Source organism: Anomaloglossus baeobatrachus, chromosome 5, assembly GCF_048569485.1.
Source record: "Anomaloglossus baeobatrachus isolate aAnoBae1 chromosome 5, aAnoBae1.hap1, whole genome shotgun sequence".
Lineage (NCBI taxonomy): Eukaryota > Metazoa > Chordata > Amphibia > Anura > Aromobatidae > Anomaloglossus > Anomaloglossus baeobatrachus.
In genome coordinates this window covers 69,719,875-69,743,071 of record NC_134357.1, presented here as the reverse complement: position 1 = coordinate 69,743,071, position 23,197 = coordinate 69,719,875, and the positions used below count along the sequence as shown (strand labels likewise).

At 46.7% G+C, this 23,197-nt stretch overlaps 1 protein-coding gene across 1 annotated transcript in view; it reads right to left on the bottom strand.

The window, feature by feature from the left end:
• LOC142313302 (natural killer cells antigen CD94-like) overlaps window positions 1-23,197 on the bottom strand; it is a 69,014-nt gene that overhangs the window by 14,980 nt on the left and 30,837 nt on the right. The window contains exon 4 of the mRNA XM_075352301.1: window positions 13,332-13,483. Within this exon, the coding sequence (XP_075208416.1) occupies window positions 13,332-13,483 (152 nt within the window). The remainder of the gene's footprint in view (window positions 1-13,331; window positions 13,484-23,197) is intronic.

Below are 23,197 nucleotides of genomic sequence, written 5' to 3'. Positions count from 1 at the left end.
CCACATGCAGGGATTGGCTGCCACAGTCGGAGATCACCGTTGCTATAGTAATCCGGCCGTCAGGTTACTATGGCAATGGTGGCAGTGGTGACGTCCCTACTTACCAACTGGCAGCCTCTGCTTACTCATTGAGGGATTACACAGCACAGTGGAGCAGCAGCATTCTTCCTCCCTGTGCTGTGTGATATAGGAGAGCTGCTTTGGTTGAAGGAGAAAGAAGACAGAAGACCAGAATCGTGGAGGGATGAGAGGGAGTAATAAACATGGATTCCCTAAGTGTGTCTGTGTATTTATATCTAATAAAGTATTTTTTCTCTGTGTGGTGTCTTTTTTTAACCCTTTATTGGAGATTCTTAATGGCCAAGTCAAACTTGCCTGACATTAAGAATCTCTGGCTTAATACTAGCTAGTAAAGCAAAGCCGGTATTAACCCCTTATTACCCAGTGTGCCACCCGGCACCAGTGCCGCTGGAAGAGTTGGATACAGCGCCAGAAGATGGAGCTTCTATGAAAGCACCATTTTCTGGTGCAGTTGCGGACTGCAATTCACAGTGGGGAGAGCCCAGAAAGCTTGGGCCTACCTGCGTTATGGATTCCAATCCCCAGCTGCCTAGTTGTACCTGGCCGGACAGAAAAATTGGGCGAAGCCCATGTTGTTTGTTTTTTAATTATTTCATGAAATTCATGAAATAATTAAAAAAAGGGCTTCCCTATATTTTTGGTTCCCAGCTGGGTACAAATAGGCAGCTGGGGGCAGCCCGTACCTGCCTGCTGTACCTGGCTAGCATACAAAAATATGTTGAAGCCTACGTAATTCTTTTTAGTTTTTTGGCAAAAAACTTTAAAAAAAGGTCGTCCCTGTATTTTCAGTTGCCAGTGAAGGTAACACCAAGCAGTGGGAGTTAGTAGCCAGTAGCTGCTTGGATTACCCTTAGCTAGCAATAGAAAATGCAGTGGGAGCCCTTGCATATTTTTTTCAATTTATTTAAATAACTAAAAAATGGGCTTCCTTGTATTTTGATTGCCTGGCATCACAGTACTGTAAAAATAAAAAAATTATTAAAAGCAATGTTGTAGCGCTCCGCGGTATTTTTGATTCTCAGTAAAGATAAAGCAGACGACTAGGGGCTGCCACCCCCATCTTCCTAATTTACCTTTGCTGGCAATCAAAGCAAATCAAAGCCCATTAATTTTTTGTTATTTCCAAAAAAATTATTAAAGAAAAAGATGCGTGGGCTCCAGCCGTATTTTGATCGCCAGTCAGGTAAAGCCTATCTAAGAAATAGACTAACTGTTGATTAATTTATTTGTTGTTTTTTTTGTGTTTATATATATTAATTGATTAATTGATTGCATGTCCTGTTTCATGTATATAGATTATCTTTGTTCACCACAATGTAAGCGCACCTGAGGAAGAGGACAGCACAGTCCTTGAAATTCGCATAAAGTGAATTGGTGTCATCACCAATAGAATGAGAGTCTCCGAACCCCCAAATATATTGCATTGGCTTCATAAAATGAGTAAGTAACACATCAAAGGCATAGTGCATGTCCTGCATCCCTATGGGGAAAGAAAGCAGAAAAAAAAAATCACATCACTATAAATATGGAGAATCATTTATAGTGGTGTCAATTTTTGTTGACCTTTTTTCCTTTTTGGCACATCATATTGTACAAGGTCTTTTTTTTCACACTCTTATTTGTGGAAAGGAATGAGCGACCCTGAACTGTAAAGTTCGAGGTCCGTACCAGACACCAGGTGTCCGGATCCCAGATTTGAACACAGACTTTTACCTGTATGTCCGATTCCTGTTCAGCTTTGTCATCTGAATAAAACTTGTTGAAAGGTTGCAGAGTAGCCACTCAGCAAGCTTTTCAACAAGCTTTTCCGGTGTGTGCATTTCTGGCCCCATCAAAACTAGAGTTGAGCGCGGTTCGAGGTTCTCCAGTTCGCGGTTCGAGTGATTTTGGGGGCTGTTCTAGATCGAACTAGAACTCGAGCTTTTTGCTAAAGCTCAATAGTTCTAGATGCGTTCGAGAACGGTTCTAGCAGCAAAAAGCAGGGCTTTTTACAGCTACAGTGTGCAGGAGCCATCGCTGGCAGCCTGCCAGAAGCTGGTAACCAAGATAAACATCGGGTATCCAAGCAAAGCGCTTTGGTTAGTAACCCGATGTTTATCCTAGTTACGTGCAGGAAGCCCACACTTCCCCGCTCAGCTCACTCCGCCCCCTCCTGCACGCGGCATGTACACACACACACACACACACACACTCACACTCACCTGTCCCCAGCCAAGCAGTCCACGACACTGACGTCCACAGCGCCACATGACCCCGCTAGGCTCCACCCACGTCGCACTCCGCCACCAGCACACATGGCTCCGCCCACCTGGCACTCTGCACACATCGTCCTGCTAGGCTCCACCCACCTGGCACTCTGCACACATTACCCCGCTAGGCTCCGCCCGCCTGTCACTCTGCACACATCGTCCCGCTAGGCTCCACCCACCTGGCACTCTGCACACATCGTCCCGCTAGGCTCCGCCCACCTGGCACTCTGCACACATTGTCCCGCTAGGCTACACCCACCTGGCACTCTGCACACATTACCCCGCTAGGCTCCGCCCACCTGGCACTCTGCACACATCGTCCCTCTAGGCTCCGCCCACCTGGCACTCTGCACACATCGTCCCACTAGGCTCCGCCCACCTGGCACTCTGCACACATCGTCCCACTAGGCTCCACCCACCTGGCACTCTGCACACATCGTCCCGCTAGGCTCCTCCCACCTGGCACTCTGCACACATTACCCCGCTAGGCTCCGCCCACCTGGCACTCTGCACACATCGTCACGCTAGGCTCCACCCACCTGGCACTCTGCACACATCGTCCCGCTAGGCTCCGCCCACCTGGCACTCTGCACACATCGTCCCGCTGGGCTCCACCCACCTGGCACTCTGCACACATTACCCCGCTAGGCTCCGCCCACCTGGCACTTTGCACACATCGTCCCGCTAGGCTCCGCCCACCTGGCACTCTGCACACATTACCCCGCTAGGCTCCGCCCACCTGGCACTCTGCACACATTACCCTGCTAGGCTCCGCCCACCTGTCACTCTGCACACATTACCCCGCTAGGCTCTGCCCACCTGGCACTCTGCACACATTGTCCCGCTAGGCTCCACCCACCTGGCACTCTGCACACATTATCCCGTTAGGCTCCGCCCACCTGGCACTCTGCGCACATCGTCCCACTAGGCTCCGCCCACCTGGCACTCTGCACACATTATCCCGCTAGGCTCCGCCCACCTGCCACTCTGCACACATCGTCCCGCTAGGCTACGCCCACCTGGCACTCTGCACACATTATCCCGCTAGGCTCCGCCCACCTGGCACACTGCACACATCGTCCCGCTCGGCTTACCTGCGGTGATGAAGTCCCGACCTCAGCGCTGTCACTGTCCTCCATGGCCGCCGCTTGTCACATCACCTTCTCTCGCTTCCGACCCGAGACTGACTAGCGGTGACGTCACGGGCCTCTCGCGATACTTGGCTGTGAAGGTTATTGAACTCAGTGACAGGTGCTGTCAGCGGTGCAGGAGATCAGTGCAGGTAATGTACCTCGCTGACAGCAGCACTTGTCATCCCCTGCAGTGACCTGGGCTGACCCATTGATGTTAGCTCAGGTCACTGCACTGCTCTCCCAGCCAATGGGGAACATCCTGCTGTTCATTGACTGGGACAGTGTGGATCGTCATGGCAACCCCTTGGATTACACCAGACCTGGATTTGTTTTTCTTTCTAATAAATTGGTTGAAGAGGGAATGTATTGGGGAGTGTTTTTTCAAATAAAAATGTGTTTGTCGTCTATTTTTTTTTTATTACAGACTGGGTTGGTGATGTCGGGTATCTGATAGACGCCTGACCTCACCAACCCCAGGGCTTGATGCCAGGTGACATTACACTTCTGGTATTAACCCCATATATTACCCCGTTTGCCACCGCACCAGGGCGCGGGATGAGCTGGGGCGAAGCACCAGGATTGGCACATCTAATGGATGCGCCACTTCTGGGGCAGCTACGGCCTGCTATTTTTAGGCTGGGAAGAGACCAATAACCATGGACCTCCCTAGTCTGAGAATATCAGACCCCAGCTGTCTGCTTTACCTTGGCTGGTGATCCAATTTTGGGGTGACCCCTACGTCTTTTTTTTTTTTTAATTATTTATTTAATTTAAAATAACAGAGTGGGGTGCCCTCAGTTTTGGATTACCAGTCAAGGTGAGGCTGCCAGCTGTGGTCTGCAGGCTGCAGCCGTCTGCTTTACCCTAGCTGGCTACAAAAATAGGGGGAACCCTATGTCATTTTTTTTTCATTTTTTTGGCTAAATACAAAGCTAAGCCCCCTTTAGTGCCACATGAAAGGCACCAAAGGGTGCAAAATTACAAAATGCAGGAGAGTGGGACATTATGTGTCTTTCTGCCATTATAATGACAGAAAAGACTGATATGAAGTGTACAAACACAGGAAAATCACCAGAGTGCTCTACGCTGTGAAAAGCAGTAGAAAATGGCACTGGAGTGAACATGTGACCGCCTCATGTAGGATGAAGCTATGGATCCTGGGTAAATTTATGTATTTACCCTTCTTCAGTTTTTTTGCAGTACACAAAAAAAACGGAAGGCAAACGGATGACAAACAGATGACATACGGACCGTCTACGGAACGGAAACGGATGCCACACGGATGCACCCATGAAAATAATGGACTGTTTTTTGCAGACCGCAAAAATGGATCGGTCGTGTTAATGTAGCCTTATTCTGATCTGCCGTTTATAAACAGCAGGCAGAAATAAGTGAATAACGCCCCCCAGCGTCAGAAAATCTCCGGGGTTTCAGGGCTAGCTGAGACCCTGGAGATCATGATTCAGGACGGTTTTTCCGGTCCCCGCTCACGTGATCACAGGTATACACCGTACACTGATGATCACGTTACAGTAAATGACAGCGCCGGTAAAAAAATATTTATCTCCCATCTGGCATGAACAAACATGATAAATCTCCTCCCCGGTCTCCTCCGGTCCCCCAGTGTCGCCAAAGTGCCCCCCCTGATGCCCTCCCAGAAATCCAAGATGGCCGCGCGCACAGCAGCGCGCCGGCCGCATTCAACCTACTCCTCTGATTTCTGTCGCATGTGCCATGACACATGCGACAGAAAACACCTTCCCAGGCCCTGCCAGGTCACAACCTATAACCCCACCGGTGTTCCCCGGTGTCCCACGGTACCTGTGCAGCGTTGATTCCCCCACGGCCCTCTCCTTCACAATAGACGCTGTCGCATGCACAGAGCGGCTTTCAGCTCAGCTTCCTGTGTTCAGACACAGTGAGTGGTGGTTATGCATCTGTAAGCTAAATGGGTGGCACGGTGGCTCAGTGGTTAGCACTGCAGTCTTGCAGTGCTGAGGTCCTGGGTTCAATTCTCACCAAGGACACCATCTGCAAGGAGTTTGTATGTTCTCCCTGTGTTTGCGCCGGTTTCCTCCGGGTACTCTGGTTTCCTCCCACGCTCCAAAGACATACAGCGCTATGGAATTAATAACGCTATATAAATGAATAAATTATTATTATTACTGCAATGCCCTGCTCATGAGGTAAGGAACATAATTGATCAGGAGAGCTATATACTACATTTCCAAATGGAGGGATTTACTTTTATAATTTCCCTGCTGAATGACTACCAAACATGAGAGTCCGTTATACGCCACAAGAAAACACATCTAAATAGCGAGCTCTGTTGTTAAGTATTCATTCAGCTGGATAACTAGACTTAAAGGGGTATTCCATCTCCAAGATCCTATCCCCAATATATAGTAGGTGGAATAGCATTAATATCAGCAAATACCAATATATGGAAATGTAGAATAGTTCTCCTGATTAGGCATGCCCTTACCTCATGAGCAGGGCATTGCAGCTTTGGTAGCAACCATTACGACATGGACTCTGCTGCTGTGGACCCGGGGAGAGTGAGTGCAGATTCATTGCACCCACACTCCTCACATGAAGGGTCTGCACTCCTAGAAAATGGGGGATACTTTCCCTGAGTGTCTCCCCCCCCATATTCTAGACGGTCCAGAGTCGTCGTGGGACCCCTTTATTTTTTTTCTTACAATAAATTGGTGAAAGAGGAAATGTTTTGGGGAGTGTTGTTTCAAATAAATTTCTTTTGTCGATTTTTTTTTTGTTAGTACTGACAGTTTATGATGTTGGGTATCTAATAGATGCCATGACATCACAAACTGCTGGGCTTGATGTCAGGTGACCTTACAGCTAGTATCAACTTGATTTGTTACCCCGTTTACCACTGCACCAGGGCACGGGATGATCTGGGGTGAAGCGCCAGGATTGGCGCATCTAGTGGATGTGCCACGTCTGGGGTGCCTGCGGCCTGCTATTTTTAGGCTGTGAAGGCCCAATAACTATGGACTTTCCCACCCTGAGAATACCAGACCACAGCTGTCCGCTTTACCTTGGCTGGTGATCCAATTTGGGGGGGACCCTACTTTTTTTGTGTAATTATTAATATTTATAAAATAATTATAAAAAAAGAGCCTGGGGGGACCTCCACATTGGATCCCCAACCACGGTAAAGCTGCCAGCTGTGGTTTTCAGGCTACAGCCGTCTGCTTTACCCTAGCTGGCTATCACAAATGGGGGGACCCAACGTCATTTTTTTTTTAACTATTTTTTTAAATAGAAAAAATGAATGGGCTTCCCTGTATTTTGATTGCCAACCAAGGTAACGGCAGGCAGATGGGGGTGGCAACCCATAGCTGTCTGCTTTATCTGCACTGAGAATCAAAAATACCGCGGAGCGCTACGTCATTTTTTTTAAAGATTTATTTTTACAGCACTGTGATGTACAGCAATCAAAATACAGGGAAGCCCATTTTGTTTTTAGTTATTTAAATAAATAATTAAAAAAAATATATATGGGCTCCCGCTGCATTTTTTGTATTGCTAGCTAAGGGTAATCCAAGCAGCTACTGGCTGCTAACCCCCACTGCTTGGTGTTACCTTCACTGGCAATGGAAAATCCAGGGAAGCATTTTTTATTTTTTTGCCAGAAAACTACAAAAAAAGGACATGAGCTTCGCCATATTTTTGTATGCTAGCCAGGTATAGCAGGCAGGTGCTGGAATAGTTGGATACAGCGCCAGAAGATGGCGCTTCTATGAAAGTGCCATTTTCTGAGGCGGCTGCAGACTGCAATTCGCAGCAGTGGGGCCCAGAAAGCTCAGGCCAACCTGTGCTGCGGATTCCAATCCCCAGCTGCCTAGTTGTACCTGGCTGGACACAAAAATGGGGCGAAGCCTACGTCATTTGTTTTCTAATTATTTCATGAAATTCATGAAATAATAAAAAAGGGCTTCCCTTTATTTTTGGTTCCCAGCCGGGTACAAATAGGCAACTGGGGGTTGGGGGCAGCCGTACCTGCCTGCTATACCTGGCTAGCATACAAAAATATGGCGAAGCCCACATAATTTTTTCAGGGGGCAAAAAACTTCTGCATACAGTCCTGGATGGAGTATGCTGAGCCTTGCAGTTCTGCAGCTGCTGTCTGTCTGTATGGAGAAGAGCAGACAGTAGCTGCAGAATTACAAGGCTCAGCATACTCCATCCAGGACTGAATTTTAATTGAGATTTTTTAAAATAAAAAATCCCCAATAAACCAGCGCTGATAAGAGGTTTTTTTTATTAAAATGTTATACAATTCACACAATAGAACAAGAAAAAAGAAAAAAGAATAAACCACATATGGTAGAAATAAAAATAAAAGTAAAAATAAAGAATAAGTAATTGATAGTGCAGCAAACAGATACCAGGTGTCTGGTTGCAGTACCCCGGCCGGTAGTAGAGCAATTATTAAATCTAGTATAGTATATTAAGTGATGCTTCAAGGCATATGATATTTAATGCCAATTGAAACTATCACTGCAATATGATTTTTCAGATACCTGGAGAGTTTTTTTCAATCCATAAGCAAAAAGGTTTTTAATAGAGACTTAAATTATAAGCAGCAATTTCATTGTTCCAAGTGCCTTTAAATGAATTTGAAGAAACTGCACTTCAGGATTGTAGTGAGGACTAGGTGCCCCAGCTCATCAACTGTTCCAATAGGAGTTTACCTCATCCTCACTACAATCCTGAAGTGCAGTTTCTTCAAATTCATTTAAAGGCACTTGGAACGCTGAAATTGCTGCTTATAATTTAAGCCTCTATTAAAAACCTTTTTTGCCTACAAAACTAGCTGCAGATTTAATGGTTATTGGGGTCAAGCGCTAAAAATTGTCTGTAGACTACTTGGTATATCCATCCAGGACTGTATGCAGACGTTTTTTGCCCACCAAAAAAATGACGTGGGCTTTGCCATATTTTTGTATGCTAGCCAGGCACAGCAGGCAGCCACGGGCTGCCTCCAACCCCCAGTTGGCTATTTGTACCCGGCTGGGAACCAAAAATATAGGGAAGCCCATTTTTTTTAATTATTTCACTTATTTCATGAAATAATTAAAAAACAAATGATGTGTGCTTTGCCCCATTTTTGTGTCCAGCCAGGTACAACTAGGCAGCTGGGGATTGGAATCTGCAGCACAGGTTAGCCCGAGGTTTCTGGGCGTCTCTGCTGCGAATTGCAGTCTGCAGCCGCCCCAGAAAATGGCGCTCTCATAGAAGCACCATCATCTGGCACTGTATCCAACTCTTCCAACAGCCCTGGAGCCGGGTGGCTTGTTGGGTAATCATGAGTTAATACTGGCTTTGTTTTACTAGCCAGTATTAAGCCAGAGATTCTTAATGTCAGGCACGTTTGACCCGGCCATTAAGAATCTCCAATAAAGGGTTAAAAAAAAAAAACACACAGAGAAAAAATACTTTAATAGAAATAAATACACAGACACATTAGAGACTCCATCTTTATTACCCCCTGTCAGCCCTCCACGACCCATGGTCTTCTGTCTTTCTCATTCAACACATGCAGCTCTGCTCCATCACTGCTGTATGGGGGAAGACGCTGCTTCCCGTGCAGCCTTCACTCCGTGAAGGCTGCACGGGAAGCACTGTGCAGCCTTCACTCCGTGAGTGATCAGTGCTGCTGGCTGTCAGCGGTAACAGCGGTAACGCTGACAGACGCGTTACCATAGCAACGGTGCTCCCGGAGCCGCGGTTAGCGGTGACGTCACCGCTAACTGCGTTGCTATGGCATCGGTGATCTCCGTTAATGACCGGCTGTGTCAGCCGGTCCCTAACGGAACGGGGAGTCGACCGTGTGCTAGAGCATGTCGCCGGTACACGGCGATACACAAATGTGCACCGTGTACTGGAGAGATGCACCAGTCTGTAGCCAATGAGATAATAGCCACGTGACTGGTCACATGGCTATTTTGACGTCACGATAGGTCCTGCATCACTGCTGGCAGTGCTGGTCACCGGGAGGATTCAGCGATCATCGGATGGAATAGCGGCAGGAGACAGAGTGCAGGGGGGATCGCGGGAACCGGTAAGTGTTATGGCAATGTTTATTAACTGTTTGTGTACATTTATCATGCATTTTTATGTGTTTGTGATTGCCTCCCATTATATCCTATAGGTTCGAGTTTGGTTCGTCGAACGTTCGACGAACCGAACTCGAACGGGACCTCCGTTCGACGAACCGAACTCGAGCCGAACCACGACCGGTTTGCTCATCTCTAATCATAACCCAGTCAAGTTTTTTCATGGCTGTGATTGGTCAGGAAGCAAACTGGTTAAAGCAGGACATCCTTACCAGTCAGCTGTAACACTGCTTCTGGCTCCGTTCTTTACATTTCATGCATATTTACTGTTTCCCCTACTCACAATCTGTGGCAGTGTCTGTGACTGGCTACAATCAGAATGCTGGCATGCTGGCTTCTCTGATTGGTTGCCCTCACAGAGGCTGTCTGTCTGCCCTAGTAAAGTCTAAAAGTAAATAAAAATAAATATGTAGGATACCCCGTATATAGAAGCTCAACAGAGATAAAACATACAGCTACAAGTCGTAGATGTGCATGATATCTTGGCTGTGTATCAAAATGAGAGGAACTCCATGCGGCTTTAATTATTTAAATAAATAATTTAAAACAGGACTGCAGTTTTCCCCAATTTTGATACCCATCCATGAAAAAACCTGCAGCTGGGGGCTGGTATTCTCAACATAGGGAGGCCCATGGAATTTGGGGCCTCCCCGGTCTAAAAATAGCAGCCAGCAGACACCCAGTATTGTGGCATTCATTAGGTGCGACAATTCCGGTGCTTTACCCAACTCATCCTGATTGCCTTGATGCAGTGGTAATCAGGGTAATATAAGAGGTTAATAACAGCTGTGATTTGTCAGATGTCATCAAACCCTGGGATTATTAATGAGTAGGGGGTCTATGAGACCCTCCCATTACTAATCCCTTTAATCAAAAGAACAAACACAGAGAATCCTTTATTTAAAAAAACAAACACCCTCTTTCACCAGTTTATTAACCCCCAAAACACCCCTGCAGGTCTGACATAATCCACACAAGGTCCCACAACATCCCAGCCCAGCTAATTATTGAACTTAGTGACTTCACCTCAGGTAAAGTAATTGAACTAAATGCCAGGTAACTGGATTAGGCAATGCATGCTGTTATGATTCAGAGACCAAGGAGGATCAAAAATTGCGGAATCCCAAAACAGTAACAGAGTGGTTGGAAACTTAATGGACTGCAGACCTAATCCTGACACACAACTAACAGTAGCTGTGGGGCGTGGCTACAATGACCTGGTTATCGATGACGCCTCAACAAAGCCGGGGAACTAAATAATCTCACAGATAGAAATATAAGAAAGCTAATCTGCCTCAGAGTAGTCCCCAAAGATAGATAGATAGCACCCCACATGTAAAGACTATGGTGATATAGAAAAATTCAATACAAAGCCAGAAAAGACAGATTAGCAAAGGTGAAGCCTAGAATATCTTTATAGGAAAGGATAGGAAAGAGCAACTGTCTGCAGCCGTAAAAACCCTATTATATACCAGCATTACTGATATGGAAAAATCCTGAGGTCACACAACCTCTCCCCTACTGTATCAGCACTCAGTTGTTACTGGGATCCAAAAACACTAATACAGAAGAGGGACTGAATTAATACCAAGCATGAGAAATACAAACTTTGCAGACTCATGGAGCTAAGTATACAGATACTCCCAGCAGGGAATGATCCCATTCCACCACTAACTCCACACAGACAAAAATAGGAATCATGCAATAGTATCAAAGCAGAAAAAGCAACAAGAAAGTAAAAAACAAACTGCATAGGTACAAAGACCACTTATCTGAGAGTAGTTCTGGAAGAGAGCAGAACTGGTTACAGAATGTCCTTAACACACAGGAGCAATAGACCACCGGCAAGTAGCAAGAGAAAGCTACTAAGTTAAATAGCCCAATCTGACCCTGATTGCCAGTCCTCTGCAGGTGTCTCTCTTTCATTCAACACATCAACTGCACTGCCAGCACTGACCACAAGAAGGAGCCCCAAACTGGAAAACATATTCACAACAGCATGCACTTTGAGTATTTGATTGCAGACATTCCTGCAACAAATCTGAATGTAGTGGCAAAAAAACACATCAAAATCGTATCACAACTGCATCATGTTTAAATGCGTTTTTTTTATTTCAGCACCAAATCTGCATCTCCTTGCAAAACAATGCAGTTTAGGTACTGTTTTCTGTCAGGAGATGCAGATTTGCTGCAGAAATTTCTGCACTAGATTTCTGCACCAAATTTGCATCTCCTTGCAGAAAACCATCCCTAAATGGCATAAAAAACACATTTTTTGTGCGATTTTCTGCCAGCAGATGCAGATTTGGTGCTGGAATTTATACACCAAATTTCTGCACCAAATCTGCATCTCCTGGAAAAAAGCCACAGTTTTCTGCCAGGAGATAAAGGTCCAATTAAACTCAATGAATTCACCTGAGGTGAGGTCACTGAGTTCAATGAGTTCACCTGAGATGAGTTTACCTGCAGTCAGAGGTGGGGTACCATAGGGACCTTCAAGTGTGACCGCAGGTAAACTCAGTGACATCACTGCTCCCAGCTCTGTCCCAGTCAGTGTCTGCCTGAAGCTGCAATGGGCGGTCATATTTTCTAATGTGCCCATGGACTGAGGTTTCAGTATATAGCAGAGCTGGGATCATTGTGGGATGTACGTCGTATCTGCAGGGGTGTTTGGGGGTTAATAAAGGGGTGAAAGAGGGTGTGTGTATTTTATTTTTGAATAAAGGATTTTTCAGTGTGTTTTTTATTTCTTTTCACTTACAGGATTAGTAATGGGGGTCTCATATACCCCTCCCCATTATTAATCCAGGGCTTGATAGCAGCTGACAAACCACAGCTGTTATTAACCCTTTATATTACCCTGATTACCACTGAACCAGGGCAATCGTCATGAGCTGGGTAAAGCACCAGAATTGTCACATTTAATGGATTCGACAATTCTAGGCAGCTGGGGACTGGTATTTTCAGGCTGGAGGGGGGAATTTCTTTGACTCCTTCCATCCTGATAATACCAACCCCCTACATGTCTGCTTTACCACGGCTGGATATCAAAAATGGGAGGACCCTACGACTTTTTATCCCCTTTATTTTGATATCCAGCCTTGATAATGATCACAGGAGGAGGCTGCAGCCCACAAGTGTTGTTTTACCCACGCTAGCTATCAAAATAGGTAGTGAGCATACATAATGTTTTTTAAATTATTGATTTTTTTTATACTACTATACAGCAAACTGACTGCAACCAATCACAGATGTGGACAGAGGATGGGGAGGCGTGTATAACAGTGTGCAACCAATCACAGATACTGGCACAGAGCAGTGAATATGGATTAACTTTAATAAGCAAGCCTGGAAAAGGGTCTGACTGTAGCTTGATTGTCAGTTATAAATGATTTAGTCATGAAATGTTTAATTGGTGGAGGAAGGTTGAATTAGATGCATGTTCGGTAAGTTTCTTTAGCCTCAAAAAAATCTCAGATACCTCAAAATTTTTGTGGACAGGGTAAAAAAGTGCCCTCTTTTTATGGTCTGTCGAGTAATTTCTTGACGATTGCCAACCCAGGGTGCAACCACCACCTGCATTTTAATCTATTTGTTGTGAGGTGCGGCCCTACACTTGCTATTTTTTTACATTTATTGTGGTGTCATCTTTGATGAACACACATAAGATTAATCTATAGAAAAGGCAAACTGATTTGTCTCTGTATTTTTCATTAACTTACTTTCTGCTCTTCATTCTCTAATACCAGAAGATGAGAATTCATCTTGATACAAAAGGCCTGACTTTCCTTCCAACTTTTAATTTCTTCATTTGTAGAAATGAAGTAACAGTTTTCCTGAAAGAGTTTCCAGTCCAGAGGACAAAGTTTGCAATCTGAAAAGAGAAAGACAAGGACATAAGAAACTTACATATCTCTTGCAGGATGTGTGATGCCCTGGAGAATCCAGGTAGTCACAAATAGGCCCCTGCATTACACCGCTCCCACACTTAGGTGACATTCAGCCGACCTGAAATCCTAGTCACCACCCCTAGGGAAAGATAGAAACACCAAGGGGCGTGACCAGGCGGTTGGTGCACGCCCACCGAGGAGTCTAGACAGCCCATGGCAGGAAAACAAGGAGATCTGGTGTTAAGCTTTAGAGTTCAAGTTGAGAGGAGGTGTGCTGGGGTTGTGTGCGGCTCCAGCACAGGAGGTCAAGTTGAACAGTGCCAGGGTAGGAGCCCTGGTACTTCTGGCTAGGCGGCAGACGGTGGTCTCCATCGGCAGGAGATGGGAAGACGGCTCGGTGGAACCGAGGTGGACCGGGACAGGGTAGTGGCCCACTGGTACCGACCAGGGGAACCAACCCGGAAACCGTAGCACAAGAGGGGGAACTCGGACCCTGAAGCCAGAAACCAGAAACGACTGGACTGGTTAATTAACCAATTGAGGCCAGGACTAGAGGTCCTGTCCCACCCAAAGTCCCTCATAGAAGACAACAGCACACCGGATAAAGATAAGAGGTCACCGCCAGGGCCCATAGATCCCACGGGCCAGCGTCTGCGGGCATGGCTCCTTAAGCCCCATCCAGCCGGGAGCGGACTCCTACGTTTCACACTAGGACGTCATTTTCTACTTCAAAACAGTGCAGAGGACAGAGATAGAGACCATCAGCTGAGTGGGAGACCCTGAATACAGCCGGCTGTGGCACCGGCCACCATCACCTTGGTTTACCAGAGACTCGTGTGTTTATTTCCAACAGTGAGTACACCAACACCCCTGGCGGCCACTATTCCCTGCACCAACTCACCGGGTCCTGGGGCCAGCATCCCTGCCCACAGAGGGGTTAACAACTTGCTGCGCAACATCTCCCCTGGGTGCCCCGTAACTGCAGCGGTGGTGTCCCAACTCACCACACACCGTGGGTGGCGTCCCAAACTCAATAATCCCAGTACGGCCCAGCCGGTACATATACGTCCTTCCATAACCCCCTTTTCAATTGAAGTGACCGCGAGACCCCTGAGTCCGGAGACCCTCGAGCCACCCACAGAAGGTCCGGATCTGAGCAGCGTCAGCTGCTGAGAGCGGGGTGGTACAGATGAATAGGATAAAGCCTTAGATAGGTCACTTGTGGTTCCTGATTATTGTTTATAGTAAAAGTAGGGACAGGCAAATGAAGAAAAATAAATCTTACTATATCTATATATATATATATATATATATATATATATATAATTTTTTTATTACAGTAATTATTTGCTTTTCTTTTTTCAGCTGTTTATATTATTTAGATTACTGTATTGCCTCTATATATGCTTGTTACTAGTGATGGGCGATTCCCCCGATGGTCGGGATCGAGAGCCTCGCCCGATAGTGATGGGCGATCCCAAACTGTAAAGATCAGGGATCGTACTGATCACATAGTGATCGTGTATACAATTCTGAGCTTTCCTGGGAAGCTCGTTTTACAGACAGGGTCCAGATCGGGTCCCGGGGCTGTTAATAAAAAACAAACAAAAAAAAAATAACCACATTATTAAAAAACATTATGATCATACTTACAAGTTACGTGATGCATCCTGCAGATCCGCTATCACCCAGCCCCCGCTTCTGTGTACGATCATTGCTGTGCCCCTGATAAGCACCACTGCCTAAAGGACCTTGCATGATGTCATAGCCATGTGACCAGTCTGCTTTGAATGTTGTACAGACATTGGCTTATAAACTGGTCGCATGACTATGACATCATCAAAGATCCTGGACTTAGGAAAGTGGAATCATACCCTCACTGTCATTCTGTTTCTTCCTCTGTACACAGTGATATAGCAGAGCTGACAATGCTCTCCCTGCTTCGCTCTCTGTAGAGCTGCTTGTCTTTACAGAGTGATGAAGCAGAGTTGACATTGCTGTCCCTGTGGATTATGTTGGACTAAGGATATTTTTATAATAAAGATAGAGTCTCCATCTTTATTATAAAAAAATCCTTAATATAATTACTGAAGAAATCCGGCACTCAAGCAAGAAGATGCGTGTTAATAGGTGCATTAATAAAACTCAGCGTGTGAACAAGTGATTATAAGTAATTGACGTTTCGGTAATTTATTATGACCTTCATCAGAGTCACACTATGGAATGGAAGAAAAAATAGAAAGTATATATTAAATATGTGAAATATATCCCCCTACAGCAATGTTCAGCTTTAACGATAAACGGGGTCTATATATAATATAATATAATTATCCAAACATTTTAATTGACAGAACAGCATAGGGGGTGAAAAAAACAAGGTATATATTGTAGAGAAGATCTCTTTATATATATATATATATATATATATATACATATCTATATATATAATTGCCTTATTCTGTCTGTCTGTCTGTCTTGCTTCACCCGGCCCCCTGCACGCATTGGCAACTCGGCCCCGCCCCGCCCCCCTCACGCATTGCACGCTCGCTCTGGCCCCGCCCCCCGCACGCATTCCCTGAACCGACTCCCAGGTGAGTGCTGTACCCCCGGGAGCCCACATCAGCGTACTCCGGCGTACGCTGGTGTGGGCTCCCGTACGAGCGGAGGCAGGGGTACGCTGGTAACCATGTAATATTGTAGCATGGTTACCAGCGTACATCGGCTACCAGGTGAGCGCATCAAGGTCCTGCAGCGGCGGAACACATACGCACACACATAAGAACAGACACACACACACATCAGATCACACTCACTCTCACACACACCTCACACACACATCAGATCGCATCCACACACTCACAACATCCCGTGATATCGCTTGCTTCTTGGCGGCGATCCTGTGCGTGCAGTGATCTTCCAGGACCTGCCGGAGGATCACATGGCTGGAAGCATGTGGTATCTCCGGATGTTGTGATTGTGTGAGCGCTGTGCGATATCGTCAGTGTGTGTGTGCGTGTATGCGATCAGATGTGTGTGAGTGTGTTCTGATGTGTGAGTGTGTGTGTGTGTGTGTGTATGCGATCGGATGTGTGTGAGTGTGTTCTGATGTGTGAGTGTGTGTGTGTGAGTGTATGCGATCGGATCTGTGAGTGTCAGCAGAGGAGCACGGCGTGCAGCACAGCTGCTCGGACCGCCCACCGGTGGGCACAGGGAGAAGTGGGGTGTGAGTGTATGCGATCAGATGTGTGCGTGTATACTGTCTGATGTGTGACTGTGGAGCAAGATGGGGGGTGCACAGCATGGGGGATGGAGCACGATGGGGAGTGCGCAGCATGGGGGATGGAGCACGATGGGGAGTGCGCAGCATGGGGGATGGAGCACGATGGAGAGTGCGCAGCATGGGGGATGGAGCACGATGGGGGGTGCGCAGCATGGTGGATGGAGCACGATGGGGAGTGCGCAGCATGGAGGATGGAGCACGATGGGGAGTGCGCAGCATGGGGGATGGAGCACGATGTGAAGTGCGCAGCATGGGGAATATAGCACGATGGGGAGTGCGCAGCATGGGGGAAGGAGCACAATGGGGGGTGCGCAGCATGGGGGATGGAGCATGATGGGGAGTGCGCAGCATGGGGGATGGAGCACAATGGGGAGTGTGCAGCATGGGGGATGGAGCACAATGGGGAGTGCACAGCATGGGGGATAGAGCACAATGGGGAGTGCGCAGCATGGGGGATAGAGCACGATGGGGAGTGCGCAGCATGAAGCATGATGGGGAGTGCGCAGCATGGGGGATGGAGCACGATGGGGAGTGCGCAGCATGGGGGATGGAGCACAATGGGGAGTGCACAGCATGGGGGATGGAGCATGATGGGGGGCGCGCAGCATGGGGGATTGAGCACGATGGGGAGTGCACAGCATGGGGGATGGAGCACGATGGGGAGTGCACAGCATGGGGGATAGAACACGATGGGGGGTGCGCAGCATGGGAGATGAAGCACGATGGGGAGTGCGCAGCATGGGGGATGGAGCACGATGGGGAGTGCGCAGCATGGGGGATAGAGCATGATGGGGAGTGCGCAGCATGAGGGATAGAGCACGATGGGGAGTGCGCAGCATGGGGGATGGAGCACGATTGGGAATGCGCAGCATGAGGGATGGAGCACGATGGGGAGTGCGCAGCATGGGGGATGGAGCACAATGGGGAGTGCACAGCATGGGGGATGGAGCACGATGGGGGGTGCGCAGCATGGGGGATGGAGCACGATGGGGGGTGCGCAGCATGGGGGATGGAGCACAATGGGGGGTGCGCAGCATGGGGGATGGAGCACATTTGGGAATACGCAGCATGGGGGATAGAGCACGATGGGGAGTGCGCAGCATGGGGCATGGAGCACGATGGAGAGTGCGCAGCATGGGGGATGGAGCACGTTTGGGAGTGCGCAGCATGGGGGATGGAGCACGATGGGGAATGCGCAGCATGGGGGATGGAGCACGATGTGGAGTGCGCAGCATGGGGGATGGAGCACAATGGGGAGTGCGCATGCATGGGGGATGGAGAACGATGGGGAGTGCGCAGCATGGGGGATGGAGCTCGATGGGGGGTGCGCAGCATGGGGGATGGAGCACGATGGGGGGCGTGCAGCATGGGGGATGGAGCACGATGGGGAGTGCGCAGCATGGGGGATGGAGCACGATGGGGGGTGCACAGCATGGGGGATGGAGCACGATGGGGGGTGTGCAGCATGGGGGATGGAGTATGATGGGGGGTGCGCAGCATAGGGGATGGAGCACGATGGGGGGTGCACACCTCCCCCTAAAACACACACACAGCGCCACACATGCACTGCACAACACACCACACACACACTGGGAACCACAAACACTGCAACACACAAACACCCACACACACAGACAACGCCGCACACACACAACACCCAACACACAAACACCGCGGCACACACAAATATACGCACATACCGCACAACACACACATTGCACAAAACATACCTCCCCCCAAAACACACAGACACGCCCCACACCCACACAAACCGCGCAACACACACACACACACAACGCTACAGACACACAGCGCTCTACAAACAACTTAACACACAAACAACACCGCTGTCACCCTCCGCCACACCCAGTCAACACCCAGAACATGTACAGCGCCCTACACAAAGACTTGATAACTACACACAACAACATCTATATATATATATATACATATATATATATAACAAAAATCATACATTAACTACACAATACGTAAATTCTAGAATACCCGATGCGTAGAATCGGGCCACCTTCTAGTATATATATATATATATATATATATATATATATACATACATACATACATACATACAATAAACATTGCATGAAATCTATAATTAGATAGAGGAGTTGAGCAAAGAAATTAAGTAATATTATTGGAAGATGAGGTCCTATATTATATAAGTGAAAACAATTTTTCTCAGGGCAAATTCCCAGATGTCAGGACTAGAGTTGAGCGCGGTTCGCGGTTCGTGGTTCTCCAGTTCGCGGCTCGAGTGATTTTGGGGGCTGTTCTAGATCGAACTAGAACTCGAGCTTTTTTGCTAAAATTCGATAGTTCTAGATACGTTCGAGAACGGGTCTAGCAGCAAAAAGCAGGGCTTTTTACAGCTACAGTGTGCAGGAGCCATCGCTGGCAGCCTGCCAGAAGCTGGTAACCAAGATAAACATCGGGTATCCAACCAAAGCGCTTTGGTTAGTAACCCGATGTTTATCCTAGTTACGTGCAGGAAGCCCACACTTCCCCGCTCAGCTCGCTCCACCCCCTCCTGCCCGCGGCATGTACACACGTACACACACACACACTCACACACTCTGCACACATGGCCCCGCTCGGCTTACCTGAGGTGATGAAGTCCCACCATCCCGACCTCAGCGCTGTCACTGTCCTCCATGGCCGCCGCTTGTCACATCACCTTCTCTTGCTTCCGACCCGAGACTGACTAGTGGTGACGTCACGGGCCTCTCGCGATACTTGGCTGTGAAGGCGGCGGTCATTAAACTCAGTGACAGGTGCTGTCAGCAGTGCAGGAGATCAGCGCAGGTAATGTACCTCGCTGACAGAAGCACTTGTCATGCCCTGCAGTGACCTGGGCTGACCTATTGATGTTAGCTCAGGTCACTGCACTGCTCTCCCAGCCAATGGGGAACATTCTGCTCTTCATTGACTGGGACAGTGTGGATCGTCATGGCAACCCCTTGGATTACACCAGACCTGGATTTGTTTTTCTTTCTAATAAATTGGTTAAAGAGGGAATGTTTTGGGGAGTGTTTTTTCAAATAAAAATGTGTTTGTCGTCTATTTTTTTTTATTACTGACTGGGTTGGTGATGTCGGGTATCTGATAGACGCCTGACCTCACCAACCCCAGGGCTTGATGCCAGGTGACATTACACATCTGGTATTAACCCCATATATTACCCTGTTTGCCACCGCACCAGGGCGCGGGATGAGCTGGGGCGAAGCACCAGGATTGGCGCATCTAATGGATGCGCCACTTCTGGGGCGGCTGCGGCCTGCTATTTTTAGGCTGGGGAGAGTCCAATAACCACGGACCTCCCTAGTCTGAGAATATCAGGCCCCAGCTGTCTGCTTTACCTTGGCTGGTGATCCAATTTTGGGGGGACCCCTACGTGTTTTTTTTAATTATTTATTTAATTTAAAATAACAGCGTGGGGTGCCCTCAGATTTGGATTAAAAGCCAAGGTGAGGTTGCCAGCTGTGGTCTGCAGGCTGCAGCCGTCTGCTTTACCCTAGCTGGCTACAAAACTAGGGGAAACCCTACATCATTTTTTTTTTTTTCATTTTTTTAGCTAAATACAAAGCTAAGCACCCCTTAGTGCCACATGAAAGGCACCAAAGAGTGCAAAATTACATAATGCAGGAGAGTGGGACATTATGTGTCTTTCTGCCATTATAATGACAGAAAAGACTGATATGAAGTGCACAAGCACAGGAAAATCACCAGAGCGCTCTACGCTGTGAAAAGCAGTAGAAAGTGGCACTGGAGTGAACATGTGACCGCCTCATGTAGGATAAAGCTATGGATCCTGGGTAAATTTATGCATTTACCCTCCTTCAGTTTTTTTCCAGTACACAAAAAAAACGGAAGGCACACGGATGACAAACAGATGACATACGGACCGTCTACGGAACGGAAACGGATGCCACACGGATGCACCCGTGAAAAAAACGGACTGTTTTTTGCAGACCGCAAAAATGGATCGGTCGTGTTAATGTAGCCTTATTCTGATCTGCCGTTTATAAACAGCAGGCAGAAATAAGTGAATAACGCCCCCCAGCGTCAGAAAATCTCCGGGGTTTTAGGGCTAGCTGAGACCCTGGAGATCATGATTCAGGACGGTTTTTCCGGTCCCCGCTCACGTGATCACAGGTATACACCGTACACCGATGATCACGTTACAGTAAATGACAGCGCCGGTAAAAAATTATTTATCTCCCATCTGGCATGAACAAACACTTCTTCTCCACTTCTTCTCCACTACTCCACTTCTTCTCCACTTCTTCTCCACTTCTTCTCCACTTTTTCTCCACTTTTTCTCCACTTTTTCTCCACTTTTTCTCCACTTTTTCTCCACTTTTTCTCCACTTCTTCTCCACTTTTTCTCCACTTTTTCTCCACTTTTTCCTCCACTTTTTCTCCATTTTTTCTCCATTTTTTCTCCACTTTTTCTCCACTTTTTCTCCACTTCTTCTCCACTTCTCCACTTTTTCTCCACCTTTTCTCCACTTTTTCTACATTTTTTCTCCACTTTTTCTCCATTTTTTTCTCCACTTTTTCTCCAATTTTTCTCCACTTTTTCTCCATTTTTTTCTCCATTTTTTTCTCCACTTTTTCTCCACTTTTTCTCCACTTTTTCTCCACTTTTTCTACATTTTTTCTCCACTTTTTCTCCACTTTTTCTCCACTTTTTCTACAATTTTTCTCCACTTTTTCTCCACTTTTTCTCCACTTTTTCTCCACTTTTTCTCCGTTCTTTTTCTATGGTCTGTCTACCCATTAGCTTTGCCATGCATAGTGTAGCTCTACACCTACTGCACATGTTACTTTATGATTGACATCTCTTTCGTACCAGAGCTGTCTAAGCCTACTCTGACCCCATATTTGTCATTACTATATTGTCCTTGTACTGTATTATGACATTTGTATCATGTGTTTCATTTCTTGCTGTGTTGCAATTTTTTTGCTGCATCCCAATTGTACCTCTACATTGTTCGAGTTTATGTTATTGTTCTCTCACTCTTATGTGATACTGATTATTGATACAAGTAAAATATATCTTTGTACCGTGTTAGCCAGTAGAGATAAAAAAAATTGTTTAAAAGAACAGAGAGTCCTCAGTGGTTGATACCTTTTAATGGCTAACTGAAAAGATGGTAATAATTGCAAGCTTGGATAAGAAAAATATGTCGCTGTCCAGTTGTGCGCGTTTCTTCATTGGATAAGAAAAATATGTCGCTGTCCCTTTTTTTGGATAAGAAAAATATGTCGCTGTCCTTTTTTTTGGATAAGAAAAATATGTCGCTTGCAATTATTACCATCTTTTCAGTTAGCCATTAAAAGGTATCAACCACTGAGGACTCTCTGTTCTTTTAAACAATTTTTTTTATACTGATTATTGTCATTTTTCATGATTACATGCAGATAAGTCCAATCTGACGAAGGCTCAGGCCGAAACGTCATTTGTAACTTGTTTTGGACAAAAACATATATGCTTATGAAAATTTTTTTTTTTTTAATACGGACCAATAAAGAGTGATTTTGCATTACTATCCGTTGTGACTTACTGACTTAGTCTGGGAGATTTAGAGTGCCGAGGTTACTCACTAATTTTATCTATTATTACCTCTGAGCACCTATATACCAGTGAGCAGAGCTTCCTCTACAGTAGTTCTCCTGATTAGGCATGCCCTTACCTCATGAGCAGGGCATTGCAGCTTTGGTAGCAACCATTACGACATGGACTCTGCTGCTGTGGACCCGGGGAGAATGAGTGCAGATTCATTGCACCCACACTCCTCACATGAAGGGTCCGCACTCCTAGAAAATGGGGGATACGTTCCCTGAGTGTCTCCCCCCCATATTCTAGACGGTCCAGAGTCGTCGTGGGACCCCTTTATTTTTTTTCTTACAATAAATTGGTGAAAGAGGAAATGTTTTGGGGACTGTTTTTTCAAATACATTTCTTTTGTTGATTTTTTTTTTGTTAGTACTGACAGTTTATGATGTTGGGTATCTAGTGGATGCGCCACGTCTGGGGTGCCTGCGGCCTGCTATTTTTAGGCTGTGAAGGCCCAATAACTATGGACCTTCCCACCCTGAGAATACCAGACCACAGCTGTCCGCTTTACCTTGGCTGGTGATCCAATTTGGGGGGGACCCTACTTTTATTGTGTAATTATTAATATTTATAAAATAATTATAAAAAAGAGCCTGAGGGGACCTCCACATTGGATCCCCAACCACGGTAAAGCTGCCAGCTGTGGTTTTCAGGCTACAGCCGTCTGCTTTACCCTAGCTGGCTATCAAAAATGGGGGGACCCAACGTCATTTTTTTTTTTAACTATTTTTTAAATAGAAAAAATTAATAGGCTTCCCTGTATTTTGATTGCCAACC